The 16,895-nt window shown below is 40.1% G+C and overlaps 1 protein-coding gene across 1 annotated transcript; it reads left to right on the top strand.

Annotated features, from left to right (window-relative positions):
* Positions 1–5,128: 5,128 nt before the first annotated feature.
* Positions 5,129–14,406, top strand: LRRC55 (leucine rich repeat containing 55). Its single transcript, XM_015817762.1, has 2 exons — positions 5,129–5,798; positions 14,171–14,406. Exons 1-2 carry the CDS (start codon positions 5,129–5,131, stop codon positions 14,404–14,406), a joined length of 906 nt encoding a protein of 301 aa, XP_015673248.1.
* Positions 14,407–16,895: the final 2,489 nt, after the last annotated feature.

Below are 16,895 nucleotides of genomic sequence, written 5' to 3'. Positions count from 1 at the left end.
CAAAGCAAGCTGCATTGTTTGCAATGGCCGCAAGGAAGATAAGAAAGCCGATGTTTGTCAGATAATTCTGTTAATGTTAGAAGGAATGTATTGAATATGTGGGTTCTTAAAATTTTATATGAATTTTGCTAAAACCTATGGTTGCAAATAAATGTATTATTAAAAGAAATGTTTGTTCATTAGTTGCAAATGGAGAAAATTAACACAACGAACACTAAGCACTCTAAGCAAGGTTTTTGGATTGCCACTCATCCTGAGCTGAGAGACAGTGGCTGGCCCAAGGTCAGCCAGCTGGCTTTTTGCCCAAGGCAGGACTAGAACTCATGGTCTCCCAGTTTGTAGCTGTAAATGTGTTTAACTCGAACAACATAATAAGGATATTCTAAATATCCAAACTTAGATCCTATCTCAGGATCCTTCTATAGAAGAGGATTTAAGAACCGAAACTGGGGATAATATCCTAATTATTTTTCCTGCTGTTTCCATTTTTTGCTATTTCACTGCACAAGATCATCTGTCTCCTCAATACATTTACACTATGTATTCAGAATTTTTATTTTCCTCCATGGAACATAGGCTGTTTTGGTGCAAAATAAGATTTGAAAACAAAAAAAGTTCACATAGCCCTAGGCAGGTCAAACATTGCTCATGCAACCTGAATCCTTCTTTGGCAAAGGAGATTAGCTGAAAACAAGTTTTGTCCCTGTAAGATGTCCATTGTCATGTTTCCTATGGGTTCAGAGACTCACGAGAGATCGTGAATTTTGCAATCTTCCTGTAAGGCAAGAATTTTTAATTTGGGGTCAGAGGCTAGATGTCAGGGGATCCATGACCTTGGATGAGGAAAAAAAATATAGCCTTAATTTCACTCACCTCTGAGATTTAGCTGGTCTTGTTATTGATGAACGAAGAAGCGTGAATATTACTGTGGTACATATCTATTATTTAAATTAAATTGTTTGATTATTTAAATTATTAAATTAAAACTAAATAGTTCAATAGCTGTATATCAGCATCACTGCTTTCCTTTGTAAAATGATATTTTATGTATTTAAAGACATATCTCGGAGGAGAGGTCTGTAGGTTTCAACGGACCCTCAGAAGGGTCCATGGCGCAGAAGGAATTATAGCCCCGGCTTCAGGCTAAAGGTAAAGCCAGGATAAACTGAAGCCCTGATTATAATTTTCAAGTCACAAGTTTCAGAGAGCCAGCAAGGACACTCTGTCCATGACATTTAGCAAATTTCCTTCGGAGTGGCACCTGGTGAGGCTTAAAATTGTGCATCTGAAAGGAGGCATTTACTGACTGCTGTGCTTCTCTAAGATTCAGCTGGCTAGCATCCTATCTGCCTTCTGAAGTCCACTTCACACAGGAAGTTCCTTTGCAACCTAGTGGGATCTTGAAAGAAAAACCAATTAACAGCCACCCAAGAAAGGAACACCAAGCTTTCCTTTGGAAGGCTTGCACCAGCTGTCTACCCCTCAGATGACAGCAAGATAGCAACCATAAAACATACATGAAACCACCCGAAAGAAGTGCCAAACTCCCCTACAGAGAAAGAAGAAAACAGACCCCTGTAAGCAGGCTGGGAGTAGTGGAAAATAACTACAGTAATCCAAAGCACCAGAGTGAGGAAGTGGTTAACCCCATTGGTGGGAAGGGGGATGGGGCGGTTAAGAAGAAGGCTAATGCAGCTGTTGGGGCAAAACATCTGCCTCCAGGCAAAGACAAGAGTTGTGTGTCAGGCAAGACTATTTCTTCTCAAGCCCTTCTGTGGTGGGAAGATGCAAGCAATTGCCTCCTGAGAGCTAGCAAGGAGAAACTGCTTCCCTGGCATCTCCTCTTTATTCCTGGTTCCTCCCCACCCACCCGTTTCTGTGCTTCTGTGCGTGCATGCATGCATTGGCATGTCCCTGTCTGATCTTTTTCTGCCCACGTCTGTCTCCCGGCTTTCCAGCCGCCCCCTTGTCTGCCTGATTCTGTTTCCCCCACCTCAGAATGCGTGTCCTCCCTCTCTTGTCTCTAGGATCTTGTGGGCGCATTTTTTATGCTTCCATTGCCTGCTGCCCGCCCCCACCCCTCACACTCCACCCCGCCCTGGCCACTGCCTCCCTGCCTCAGCTCAGTGGGGTCTGCAGCCCCTCCGCTCTCCTGTTGCTCAGAGATGAGGAGGCAGTTGCTAAGAGACACAGAAACGTCAGTACCTGGCCCTCAAGGAAGAAAGAGAGAGCGAAAGAAAGAAGGGGAAAGGAGGTGGGGAAAGACCTGGTTGGAATCACACACGCACAAACACACACACACACACACACACACACACACTCACACACAAGCAGAAGCTGCAATTCAAGGAGAGACTGAAATTTCCTCAGTGTCCTTATTTTCAAGAGGAACAGAGGAAAGAAGGCAAGGAAGACTCCATGGAATGGGACGGCTGATCTGACATGAAGCAGAGGCATCTCTAATGGATTAAGGCAACATTTTTTTTAAAAAAAATCTTCAGCTCAGAGTAAGTAATTATATTTGCTAGTGAGATGAAACTGAAGAGATGGGGAGAAGGAAAGCATGCTTGGTACCATACGACATTTGGTTAAGGAAAGTAAGATCTCTGGGTTCAGAAATGTGAACAGGGCGTGTCTTAGAAGATGAGGAGATGTGCATCTCCTGAGGGTCCAGGGAGGAGAGTAAGGGCAAGGATATGAAAAGAAAAGCTACTTGCAAGAAAGTATGTGGGAATGCCAACTCAGTAGAGTTTTTGAGTAAATTCTGTGACTTGCTTGATCTTCAAAAATAAGGAGAGGTGGGAAGAGAAGGACAGGGGGCTATGCAAAATAAAAAGATGACCATGGAAGGAGATAGCATCAGAAAGAAAAAGGAAGAGTGAAAATACAAGGAATTCCTGCCCCAAGGGGACACAAAGGATGGAAAGAAATACAGGGATGCCAAAGCACAGCACCAGCCCCTTAATGGAATAAAAACCAGATTTTTTCTTTGCCTGGGAGTAACTCTCAAAACTGTTTCATAGCTGCAGAAGAAGAAGCCTCAGTAGACCTTGTGGATGGGTGGTGCCCTTCAGCTGGGCCCGGAAGAGTAGGAAGTAACTGGATGTTATTTTGGCAGAGATGCAGGCACAAGGTTGAATGCAATCCCAGGACCTGGGATTTTTGAGCTTCCTTATTTGTTATTTTAAAATAGGGGCAGTCACACTTGGGGGATCAAGTTCAAAAGGTTCGGGTTCTTGTACAACAATAGATATGAAAGGGAATAAAAGAAATTCGTGTATTTAAAGAGTTTCAATAATTAATTGCCATTCAGTCTGTCATTCACTTGCCATCCCTCTATCAGGTTGATCAAATGCCGATTTGTGGTGTGTTTGTGGTGTGTTCTAACATCCCAGGTTAGAGGTCTTCCAGCCAGCCTAGTGATTCCACTTTCCTTTTATCTTCCATCATGGCCTGTACATTCTCACAAACTTTGCCTTTGGAGTAAATCATCCATGTTCAAGGGGGATTAACTACCAGACAGTTTGCCTTAGAACTGTGTACCCTTTTCTAGTGAAATTTGGTGTTATTTCCAAACACCTACTCACCTAGACTCCTTCCCATTTCTCACCTTTTTAGAATGATTGATAATTTATTGATACAAGTTGATTTCTGCCTTCGCACTGTCATAAAGGGTTTAAGGCAGTTTAAGGCAGTTTTCTTCAACCTAATGCCTTCCAGATGTGTGGGGCAAGTAATGGGTGTGGAATCTAACTCAGCTGGCTTCATTCTGAACTACCATGCTTTTCCTCCCTCTCAGCCAAACCAGAATATATTTGCTTCCTTGAAGATAAATTCACTCTTTGGCCAAACAAGCAGTGCCTCAGCCTTCTTTCTTCTTCCTACACATCTCAGTCCACTGCTACAGTAAATGCAATAACAACGGTACATTGAGAAAATTGTGTGGAATTCCCAGAATGATGTTATAAGAGAGGAACAAAGAATAGGGGCTTCAGCAGTCATTTGGGAAGAAAGTGGGGTGTGCATTACTATAAAAACAGATGGCAAAAGGAGAACTAGGTTGAATGCACAAGGGGTATATGATCCCACTCCCCACTTTGATCTTCATTATATTTCATTGACAGGTTTTTCCGGGAAGAACTTTAGTCTGGGAAAGAAGATAAAGCTTCAAGGACAGCATTACACTCCTTCTCCTGACCCTTATATTTGGACCCTGAAAACATGATTGTTCTTGGCATACAGCTTCCGGCTTAGTTTTTCAAGTTAGGCACAACATGGATTCATGTACCTATTTCAATGGCTCTAGTTCTGGAGGGCGGAATTTGCTCGTAAAGTGAAAGATAATGGCTAGCCAACTTCCCAGACAAGTAAAATTTTGGACTTCTAAGTGGCTCCACATCTCCACTCTTAGTTTCTCCTGACCTTTCCAAGAGGGGACTCACTTGATCCAGTTTAGCAGCAGCTTATCAAGAGGATCATTAGCGTTCTGGGAAACAGAAAACAGAATAGTCGAAGACAGATATTTCATTTATTTTAATAACACCTGAATGATTCCAGGATAAATTCTTTCCAGTCTGGTAGAACTGCAAGTAGAATTACTGAGACTGCAAAAAGCAATGACCTGATTATATTTTTCTAGTGCAATGAGAAACTTCTGCAAGGCGTCAGCAAATTATGTCTCCAGCACACCAACACAAAATAAAATACACTAAAAAAAAGGAGCACATTTTATCTTAATGCAAGATCAAGAAATCTAGTGATCAACAGATCCTGGGTAAAAGTTATCAGCTTTGTTTACATTTTATATTATAATCTTTTAACTTCTCCATAGAAATTACACATGCATGTGTGCAGGTAGATTGCTCTCTTCTACTTCTGATAGAAAAAGGTTAGTCAGGAAGCTAAACAAGCTAGCAAAACTTGTCAGCTTCTTGCTTAATTAGAACTCTTTTATGGTCCTATAAGTGCCTAAAGATCTAACGAACTTGGATTCAATGTCCTATGTTTCTCCAGCCATAATGTAGCAGTTTTTTTTGTCAGTGATTCTCATTGGCTGGGTTGTGTCTCCACCCATTGTTGCCCTTTCCTGATTGGCCTCTCTTTGCCATGTAGCTTCCACCTTGCCAAAATGACTGCAGACTGTGTCCAGCTGGGAGGAGAGCAGTTTGTACCCCACTGCTCTCCTGCCATGATATTAAGCCCTTTCCTTGTAGCAGTGGTAGTAGTCTTTGCCAGTGCTGTCACTGGTTGCCCAGTTCTGTGCACATGCCGCAGCCAGGCTGTGGATTGCAGTGGACTACGACTGTTTTCAGTCCCACCAGATCTTCCATTGGACACCAGAAACCTAAGCTTGGCTCACAACCACCTCACAAGCATCCCTCCTGGATACCTTACCTGCTATTTGGAATTGAGAGTATTGGATTTGCGGAACAACTCCCTTGTTGAACTACCAGTTGGACTCTTTTTGACATCTAAGCACCTTTCCCACTTAGACTTGAGCTACAATAACTTGACTCAGGTGGTGGCTGATATGTTTCAGGAAGCCTACAGTCTGGTACATGTTGACTTAAGCCACAACCCTTGGCTGAAGAAGGTAGACCCCCAAGCTTTCCGAGGCTTGGTCCAACTACGTGATCTTGATCTCAGCTATGGGGCTCTGTCTTCCCTTAGCCTTGAAGCCTTAGAAGGTCTCACGGGCCTGGTGACTCTTCAAATTGGAGGAAATCCCTGGATATGCGGTTGTACCATGGAGCCACTGCTGAAGTGGTTGACAAATAGGATCCAGAGATGTATGTCAGGTAGGTGAAATTAAGTGATTGTCCAATTCTCAGATGTATTTCTTATTTCATCCCTTATCTTGCTGTGAAGTCTTTATTCATTTGTTACTCAAATTTGTATAGTCACCCATCTCATCGAAGGCAACTCTGGGCAGCCCACAACAAACCACATATAAAAGCACATATATAAACCCCATAGATATAAAAATCACCTAAACAGTAAATATTATTAAAGACAGACATACAAACCCTGGGGAATAAAAATAGCCAGCTCAGCAATGGAGCCATTTAAGCATATCTTAGGGGCAGAGCTAATCTAATTTGGGAGGAGGGGGAGGGAGGGAATATTCCATAAAGCAGACGCCAAGCCAGAGAACACATGTCTCCTGGGACCCATCAAATGTAGATCCTAGCTGATTGTACCCACAGCATGCCATCTCTGAAAGATCTTTTGGGCAGAGTATTAAACTTTCATCTCAAGTATAAGAGAAAATTCATTTTGTCTCAAAGATAATGTGAGGTTAAGGATAAAGCTTATTAACAGGTAATGGGATTTTGATTCAGGTGAAATGTCAAGAGTTTCAGAAATGTGTATGTGTGTGTGTGTGTGTATTTTTGGAACTTCAAACTGCCTTTAAATAATCAACATTATATGTGCGTATATGTCTGTACTGAAAAAAATAAATATTTCAGGTATTCATCAAATAAATATTTAATATATTTAATGTATATGTTATAACCTAATTATCATAATATAAGTACTGAATAAAACAACTCAGGCTAATAATAAAATAAATGTCAAATGACACACACATACACACATTATAAGCATCTTGACATTTATTTTTATTATTAGCCTGAATTGTTTTATTTGTCTATTTGTTTCATTACATTTATATAACTGGTCCTCTCACATAAAGCAGCTCTGGGTCTCTAACACAATTAAAACATCAGTGTAATAACAAAATGCAAGAGACAAAATGCATAAGAAAACAAAAGAAGGATAAACTACGTTTGTCAGTTAATTTGTCAGTAACAAATTCAGATTCAATCACTTCCCATCTCTGAGAAAAAAAACCAAGTACTTAGAAGCTTTATAAAAGGCCAACTGGTTTGGGGTTAATCTAATCACAAGAAATGGGTTTTCTGATACAGGAAAGCCATGTTTCCTGAGTCTGCCGAGTGACACTCTTTAATTGACAGGGCCTGGCTCATGTACCTTCTGCGAGATCTGATGGGGCAGGTAATGAGACAGGCAGACAGACAGACAGACAACAAATATTTCAGACTATGTAAGTGACAACCTGCCCCTTAGGTTACACTCAGAAGCTTATTGGAAACATGGGTGTACCAAGCCATATCCTTAATTGTTCATAATGCTACATTCTGGACCACTTGTAGCTTCCAGATATTCTTCAAGGGCAGCCCCACATATAGCACATTGCACTAATCCCCTTGGAAGTTAACCAAAGCATGCGAGACAATGTGCACAACCATCTGATTGAGGAAAGAGTACACAAACACCAAGTTGAGCAACAACCCTCCTGCCCATGGCTGCGCTTTGAATAGGGGCCATGAATCCAGGAGGACCCCCAAATTGTTTACCAGTTCTTTCTGCAGTGATACCATCCAGAACTAGGGATGAAAGTCAATGAGCCCTGAAACCCTCAATCATGTTTGTGATAAACTGAAGTCTGTTCTTTGCCATGCATAGCCTCAAAGCCTTCAGACACAAAGACAGATCATACTTAGCATCATTCAGCTGGCCCACAGCAGAAATATACAACTGGGTGTCTTTTATTAATTTACTTATATGATTTATATGGCTGCCCATCTTACACAGGTGACTACACCCAAGAATAAGCAATAACTCATTCATCAAAAAAAAAAAACCACATCCACCACAGCATAGTGATGACACTTGTGTTGTTTATTAACCTCACTCAGCAGTTCTTATAGATGCTAAATAGGAGTAGAATGAGCATCAAGCTTTGAGGAACCCTATAGAACTGGTGATATGGGCTTAATCTCTTTCCCTGTTGTCAGTGCTGACTAGGACTGACCCCAGAGGAAGGAGGAAAACCAGCATAAGTTTGTGCCTCAAATTCCTGACCCCAAAGTCAAAGCAAAAGGATATCATGATGGATAGTACTGAAAGCGGCTGAGCAATCAAAAAGAGCCGGATATACCATCCCACTCCAACCAGAGATCATCCACAAGCATGATCAGTACTGTTTTGGTTCCATGCCTAGACATGAAATGCAACTAAAACAACTCCAGATAGTTTACTTACTTCAGGGTTCTGTGAAGCTGCAGCATGACTTCCTTCTCCACAACCTTCACTAAAAATTGCCCCCAACTGGACATCTAGCAATGGTGTCATAAGGAGCAGACCACTACTTTCTTCTCTCAAAGATACATTCACTACCGCTATAGCTTGAAACTCTTGAAATAGGGCTGCCAGACCACACTTTGTAGATATAAGGGCAGAAAAGTACATGCACTTTTAAGAAATCATTTCTTACCTGGAAGTCTCTATCATGTAGCCTCTCTTCCCTTGTGAATCTCAAAGCTTTCCCTGGTTTACTATGAAGCAGAGGGAGCTGAAATGAGCTATGAGATACCTAGAGAGCTTCTGGAGATCACCAGTGGAACAGCTTGCCTTCAGAGATTGTGGGCACTCCATCACTGGAGGTTTTTAAGAAGAGACTGGACAGCCACTTGTCTGAGATGGTATAGGTTCTCCTGCTTGAGCAGGGGGCTGGACCTCCAAGGTCCCTTCCAGCTCCATTCTATTCTATTCTATTCTATTCTATTCTATTCTATTCTATTCTATTCTATTCTATTCTATTCTATTCTATTCTAGACCTGCTATTAGGGTTTACCTTGTATCAGTAAAGGTGCAGAACTGAAGACAGAACTTCATAGAATTGAAGACAGCTCCATAAAAAGTTGTCTTGGAGTTGATGGAATGAAGAGTTGACAAGTAGACTGGCTCTTCAATAATTTCTCTCCTGACAAGGACAGATACTGAAATCACCAATAAGTGATCCAGACAGTTGTTCTTTAGTAGGAAACTGCAAAACCTGCAGATCACAAGGATTTAGAATTTTGGGACACAAAGAAACAGCTATCTTGCTCAAACTGCTATTGCTACCTGAAAGGACACAACATTTGCTTGCTTCTTTTCTAATCACTTTCAGAAACTGTTTGTTATCTGGTTTTCAGCTAGTAGCAATCTTTCGATCAACAGGTTTTACAACACTGGGTAAATTTCCTACAATCCTTAGTGAAAGTAGTTTTAACTACAAGTTTAAGAACTGATTTTTTTTATAAACAACAAAAGGGTGATTATAGCTTAAATTTTAGAAAATTAGAAATAGACTAACGGTCCAGCTAAATCTGAAATAAAATTTTGAAATTAATTATAAAAAAAATCATTTCAATGGGAAAATGTTTTTGTTTTGATTTTTTAAAAAATAAATAGTAAGATGAGATTTTAAAAATTGGACATTGGAGGGAACTAAAAGGAACTGAAGATTACACTTTAAGGAGAAGAACACTCAAATTTGACTTATAATTATACAATGCAGCAAAATATTTTAACACTGGGTACATTGAAGGATATTTTTGAACAATGATCTCAGAAGTTAATTTTAATAGTGTCTGCCTCAATAGATAGACTGGGTCTAAAGCATGTTATGGAATAAGAAAAAATTCTATTTCACAGGGTTGAGATTTGAGTTGAAAGCGAATTTTAAAATGACATAGACTATAAGAATGGCATGGAAAAAAGACGTTATACTGAACTTATAAAAGAAATCAGTTGATCTCTTAACAATTAAACAATAGACTAAGAGGATGAGTCAGATGGTTTTCCCACATTGGCTTTACAAAAGAGTTTTGTTAAAGTTTGAAGTATTTTGTGAGGACAAAAAACATGAAAAGAAATCGAGTTCTAGGATATTGTTTGAAGGGACTAAAGAAGTAAATGGAAGGAATATAAAGTCAGTTTATTTAATCAAGCTTAAAGTAGATATATTATTTGCTAACTTTTATTAGACTTTTGCCAACATCAGGATTGAAATGACAAGGTTTTATGGATTTGTTTATAGATAAGAAATGAGATATGGAAAGAAGAGATCATTTGTGGTATTTTAAGAGAAGGTAACAAAGATAGAAAGTCACTTCCTTTTGTATTTGTCTTATCTTAATTTTATTGTAATTATAATTCTTAATAAAATTCATATTAAAAAAAGGCAGAGAGACTACACAGGTACAATCTGATCAAAAGCCCAGCCAGCCTTTTATTCCAAGTGGCAACCAAGGCTTCAGTCTCACCATGTGCCAAGCCTTCAGAGAAACTCCAAGTTTCCACTGAAACCCAACCAGGTCCATCAGAATGGCTATAGAATGTACCATGCTGGTACAATGTGGGTTGCCATATATTTTTCAGAGTAATTAGCTCAAAAGTCACCTGACCAACTTCAAGTCAGACTAGAAGGACTAGAAGGGAAGCTGGCTCTTCCCACTTCTATCGCAGCATCTTAACCATTACATACACTGGCACTCTCAGTTGTATGAGCGTGTGTAAGCATGTGTCTATGCGTGTATGTGTCTGTCTGTCTCTCTGTCTATCTCTCTGTCTCTCCTGCAGAGATATTTCAGATCAGATTAAATATAGACTATGCTCAGTTAACAAAACAGTTAATGGTCAATTTCTCCCTTTTAAAATGGCTTGCTTAAATTGACAGAAGCAATTGCTACTCTGGAAATGGAGCAAAAGCCAGGAAAGGTCTTTTGGATAAATTATGATAGCATTATGCATGGGAGTAAGACAGTGGTGGGATTCAAATATGTGAACAACCGGTTCTCTGTGTGGATGCCGCCTCCGGAAGTCCATTCTGGGCCTGGGCAATAAAAAATTAGCTATCAGTTCTGCCAAACTGGTGCAAACTGGCTGAATCCCACCACTGGAGTAAGATAACAGAATGGAGAAGAGAAGAGAGCTCATGTGGGAAAGTACATCACAGAATGAAGTCAGAAAATGGCAGGACCGAAACTCTCTCCCCAGAGTGTTGATGGGATATAATGTGTAAAGAATTGCCACTTAGACAGAAGCAAGATGAGAAAGAGTTTATCTCTGTGTGTACATGTGCATGTGCATACAGGTGAAAGTTGCATTGGGATTGGGAGATAGTCCAGAAAGAACTAAGGCACTCCTTACTTTTCCTTGCTTGCCATAGCACCCAGTGTCCCACCCAAATGAGAGTCAATTGAAAAGTACCCACTGTTATGAAACTAAAGAGGAATGTTTTACTGGTGGATCAAATTGACTGAGAAAACTGAATTTATTCACCAGTTGTGCTTCGACCCTTTCTGTGGGAACAGGCTTAGGAGTGGTCCTGAACTGGCTGATCACATCAGCAAGGCAAGGAAAGTAGATTATAAGCAACTCCCTCAGACATAATGAGAGGGAATTCCCTTGATGTTTTGGAATCCTGGGGGGAGAAGAACCCCTTATCCTTGCTTGGATTGCATGCCTAGATTCCTGGGGTAGGGGATGTTTGAGGGAGGCTGTTTTCAAAACCTGAATATTGGGGTGTTGCTAGATGGAACAAAGCAAGCAACACATAGCATCCCCTTGAGTTTGGGTCATATTAGCAAAATGATTCCTGTTTCAGCAAGTTGCCCTATCGGCCACAGTTTGCACATCTCTTTTTGTGAATGCTACTAAAGTTGGGAAGGGGGGCATAAATATCCACATATTTATGTTTTGTTTATATGCCAGATGTGGGTGCGAAGGTTCAAGAGGTGCTTTGAAAAAAAAAACAAGAGTATTGTGTTGAAAACCAGTCTGGTAATCCCTATTGCTTCTTCTGTCACCGTTCTGTGACCCTTCCTCAAAGCAAAGCATTGTTCTAATGTTATTAATATAATATCTGCATCTGCAACACAGAGAGTCTCTGCACTCATTGTCTCACCCAAATGCTTGACTTTGAAGAAAGTCCACTCAGGTGGCCAGCAGATGTGCAGGGAATCCATCAGTTCAATCTGGTTCTTAGGATAAGCATCAGAGTGAACTGATTCCGTGTATGGCTTTCCAAAATGCCCATACACCCTGATGATTTGTACTGAGGCCAGGACAAAGCAACAGGGCAAGTGGACAGCACAAAGGTCACTTCCAAAGGACAGGGTGGGTAGGAATGTCAGTAAGTATTTCCTGCAATTCACCATTGCTACCCTTAATCTTCCAGCTATGACAGAGACACTGCTCTCTTTTTTGAGGGAGCACAACCCAGGCACATGAGTTGTCCATCCTTACTCTCCAGGATGTTATGAATAGAGATTTACTACCCACAAATTCTTCGTTTCTGTCAATTACCAAGACCTAAATGGCCACATCACACTTAACTGGAGGCTGCAGGCGACTGTCCTCCACCCTTATGCAAAAGAGCCCCTGCAAGGAAGTTTTGAAAGAGGAGGAGAGAAGAAGGGAGAAACAGAGAGGCATTTTTTTTATTAAAAAAATGTGAAAACGTGGACAAGTGTCAATGTTTATTGTGACATTGCAGGAGCTTATTGCAGTCACTATGTGAGGAGTATTTCAGATACTATCACACTATGAATCAAAAACTCTTTTAGAAGCACTCAGAGATGTGATGTCCTTCCAAAGTGAAACATTGTCAGGACTGGATGAGAAGGGGAAGTACAATGCATAAGAAAGGGCTCTGGGACGTACCACCTTGCCTCTCTGCTCTTTCTGTGTCCTTCTAGTGGAAGATCCCCAGCTTGCATAATCATAAATCAGCACCCTCTCCCAATCTTTATGATTTCTTTTTTCCTGACACTAGTCTTTTTCTGACCTTCTTGCTTATCTCTCAAGCCGCAAACGTGAGGGCCTGAGGACAGGAAATCCTGTTCGAGCAATGACAGCCTAAGGCAGCCCTGCTTTAACAGCACCTTCATCTCCTTAAGTGCCCTTACGCAATTGAGTTTGGTGTATTTTTTAAAATTTGCATCTACAGCTAAGTGATGGTGGACCAGATAATGAAGGAGAGGGTGTTATCCAGCATCTGGAAGCAAGGAAATGCAGGTTAAACTGATTTGATCTCCTTAATCACTTGGATCAGCAAGGCTTAGGTCTTTTTTTAGGGAAATGTCTCCAAGCAGAAAGGGTGGGTTTTCTAGGGGATTTTCATTAGTACATCTGCTATTTATCACTCGATTACTCTTTATGGTATGGTAGTATCTGTCCAAGATCTGTACAGAACCCAGTATTCTTAGAACCAGTTCATACAAGGCCACAATGAAATCATGTGTATCTATAAGTTATTATTAAGGACAGGTTCAAGTGTGACTTTTATCCATACAATTGCCAGGAATTAGACCCAATTTAATAGCACCTAATTTTCATTAAGAATGCAGAGAGTGGGCTTGAAAAATATGAAGGCTCTCTCCACCCATCCATTCAGAGTATCTTTAAACTCAGCAGAAACAACTAACTTAGGATGTAACTACTTATCACGCTATTTTTTTTAATAAACTAATGTTTTTTAAATAAACAAAGAAATTGGTCATGAGGAGGCATCCAGAAATCACATGGACTCTGCACTCTAAAGTGTTTAATCCAAAAACAGCTGCGGAGTGTGATTCCACTGCATGTGTAAAGTAGTTCTTGCCATTAGCTTTACAAAAATAAAAAACAACGTGGATGAGTGAGGCCAGTGATTGAAAATTAATTATGAGCAATAATGGAAGAATGGTGAAGCTCAGCCTGGAATAGTTCCAAAAGGGCTGTTTAAAAAAAAACAAAAAAACTAGAACATATTGTGGAAAGTTGTGTTTTATTTTTATTTGTTATTATGCTTTGTATTTTGCTGTTGGTAGTTCTGTTTGGGGAATTATTCAGCGATTCAGCTCTTAGAGGAGCAGGTATAAAAATGTAGTTCATTAACTGATATCCCAGCATGAGTTGTGATGGCCTAGCACTCACTTATTTAGGACAATATGTAGGCTTCTATGCACTGGATATAATCCAATATTTGAAGAGATATTCACTCATGCAGCAAGACTTTCCCTTGTGCCCCTTCCTCTGCAACCCCAGCTGCTTTCAAAATCTGCTCTGGAAAATGAAGACTCAATGGTTTAGGTCTGGAAAACGTTCCTCCCTCCTCCAAAATGCATTGTTGGCTTCTACTTAATATCAAATCAGAGTTAAGGATATCCTAATACAAGTACTATTTTCCCCCATCCCTTAGTCAAGTTAGGAATTTCTGATATGGTCTGAGAGAAATGAACAGCAAAAGGGGTAGGATGAGGAAACCGCTCACCGTTTCAAGTCTTGTAACAGAGCTAGGCATGTTTGACTTATCAGATTCCTCTTGTTTCAGATACCCAACTGGCAGAGTGCCGGGAGCCTCCCGAAATGGAGGGCGCTTCTTTGCTTTCGCTGACAGAGGAGAGCTTCAAGGCTTGCCACTTGACCTTGAGCCTGGATGATTATCTCTTCATTGCCTTTGTGGGCTTTGTGGTTTCCATTGCTTCTGTTGCTACCAACTTCCTGCTGGGCATCACTGCCAATTGCTGCCACCGTTGGAGCAAGGCAAGTGAGGATGAGGAGATATAGCCAGCTGGCCTGATCCTTCCAGCTCCCGCATCGCTCACAGCCAAGGAAGGGAGAGGGGGCAAGGACTGTCATGCTCAGGGAAGACGAGGAAGCTTGTCTTTTTCCCACTAGGCTGTTTTCCTGAGCCTTCCTACCTGCAGGTAGCATCAGACTACCACCCATCCATCTATTTGCTTGTTTGGAGACAGGGCCTGTAGGGATAGGGAGACTGAAGTGTGCCTTGTACAATTCTGTTTGTGCTGGAAACAGCCAGACAAGTCCTGAAAAATGACAAAAACACATGCTCAGACCACCTATCATCCTTTGCTTTCTCTTCTTTGCTCCGGCTTAACACATACTTACATCTTTTTTGTTCCCTTCTGCGCTTGTTGCATATTCTTTAAATTCATAAGTGGAGCAAAGACTCACTCAAAGATCCACTTGCAATGCATATCCATCTGACTACTGACCGATGAGAAAAAAAAAACCCAAGATTTTCCTTTTGGGAAGCCTGAAGAATTCTGCCCTCTAGATCATTCCATCCCATAACTACATCAAGGAAGGTTGTTTGAAGAAGGTTCATTCTCAAGCACGAAAGAAATGTCCTTTGAACTTCTTCCACAAGTTCCAGTGGCCGTCCTTTGGACATATTTATACATTCAGAGTTTGCAGTTTTATCAATAACTCCCCCCCCCCAAAAAAAACCCCACAAATATTTGGAGACAAAAAAAAGAAGGGCAGATAGACTATTTTTCATCCCACTTGCTAATTGTTTTAGTATAGATGGTGCTACAATTTACACAAATGTCTGTTGGTTTATGACCAGCCTCATGCTAACCAAACAGATTTTAGCTGGAATGGCCTGCAAAGAGGGTTACTGACCTGAACTTCAAATATGGCAGATATGCAGAGAATTACTATACTACATTACAGGAGTGTAAAACCTTAAATAATTAAAATAAGTACCATTATAGAATAAGGCTTTAATGTATTGCTCATAAAAAATAGATAGAAGTAGTGTATGGCAGCCAGGTGAGTTCCCAAAGCATTATAGAGTTTTGCTAGGTATGAACATTGAACATTGAAGGATGATCGTGTTTTGGGTTGGGTGGAACTAGACTAGCCTGAAAAGCGGGAAAAGGGGGGGAAATAAAAAATGCAGGTACTTGTTGGAAATAATGTTTGTGGAGGATTAAAAAGTATAAGATGTTTCTCCCATAGACATTGTAGAGAATCACCCTATCTAGCAATTATTTTTCAACATGTGGGCTGCTTTGTTTGTTTTTCAATATTTTTCAAACCATATCTACACCTCAAAGTCAGTTTTTATATCCATTTAACTGGTTTTATCTAAAGAATGAGGGTTCTAAATATTCTCCTTTAGAGAACCTTAGTAATGAAGAATTGATTCAAATTTAAATGCCTAGTGTAGCAAATTTATATGGTAGCAAGGGGGAGAAAGATTGTTTAGATTGTCTTACTGAGATCACTAGCACTAGATGGTGCTAAAAGTCAGAATTGCAAGGGACATGTGGGAGATTTGAAAGAAGCCACATTTAGTATTACAAAGATTATTTCTCCTGATCTCATTGAACTGAATTGAAAAATAATTTGCATTTAAGGGATGAGGGTGATGTTGACATCTGTCTCATTGCTACATTCCTTTGCTATTCCAACACATTCCGCATCTTTCAATATCCATCATAAAAACATGTATTGTCTTTATTTTCACAATATAACAAAGCTATAAGTACAGGAAGAAATTATTAGAGAAGTGTCCATAATAGAACAATTAAAACAAATGGAGAAAATTAATTTTCTTAAGCAACAGAGGAAGCCAAAATCAGGGAAGGGAATAGAACCGAATACTTCATTATTTCAGCTACTATTTACACATTTTACAAACCCAGTTTCTAGAAATAAATGTAAAAATCAGATGAGCACCACCAAGAACATTGATTTGCAACATAATTTCTGCATCTAGATCTACAGTGCAATGCTGGACATGAAGATACAAATGCCAAGTGGGCTTATTAGACTATAACTATAGTTAACATAAACTATAGTTAATATTCCTGCCACAGGAAGCACCTTATAAAGCCTGTAACTATCTCATAGAAATTTATGTCTTCTGATTATAGTTAATATATTTCAACTTTTTAATTTTTTGCATAGATATAGGACCAAACAAGATACTGAATGCTACTATTGAGGGAGAGTGGCTTGGCGGAGAGAAGGGATATTAAAATCCCATTATTCTCAATTACTCCTACTAAAATCAAGAAGGTGGCATGTGAAGTTGTCATTCAAAGGCAAAATCATTTTAAAATGTATCCTTATCAGTGTTCTTTTCCTTCTTCTTTTATGTACTTGAGGTTTTTTATCCTGATCGTTTCATGAGGAGATCTACCAGGTGAGACCCATGAAGATCTGAGATCTCACCTAAAGAGCCAGCTCTGCCGTTAGTCAAAATGAAGCAGCTTGCATCTGGAGAAAATAAAATGGTTAAT

The sequence above is a fragment of the Protobothrops mucrosquamatus genome, unplaced genomic scaffold (assembly GCF_001527695.2).
Source record: "Protobothrops mucrosquamatus isolate PMUCROS unplaced genomic scaffold, P.Mucros_1.0 scaffold635, whole genome shotgun sequence".
Classification (NCBI taxonomy): Eukaryota; Metazoa; Chordata; class Lepidosauria; order Squamata; family Viperidae; genus Protobothrops; species Protobothrops mucrosquamatus.
Note: the sequence above shows the minus strand (reverse complement) of the source record. Positions and strands in the feature narration are given on the sequence as shown.

Coding starts and splice junctions, on each gene's coding strand:
- LRRC55 (XM_015817762.1), top strand. CDS start 5,129: ATGACTGCAGACTGTGTCCAGCTGGGAGGAGAGCAGTTTGTACCCCAC. Junction 5,799..14,170: donor GATCCAGAGATGTATGTCAG/GTAGGTGAAATT, acceptor CTCTTGTTTCAG/ATACCCAACTGGCAGAGTGC.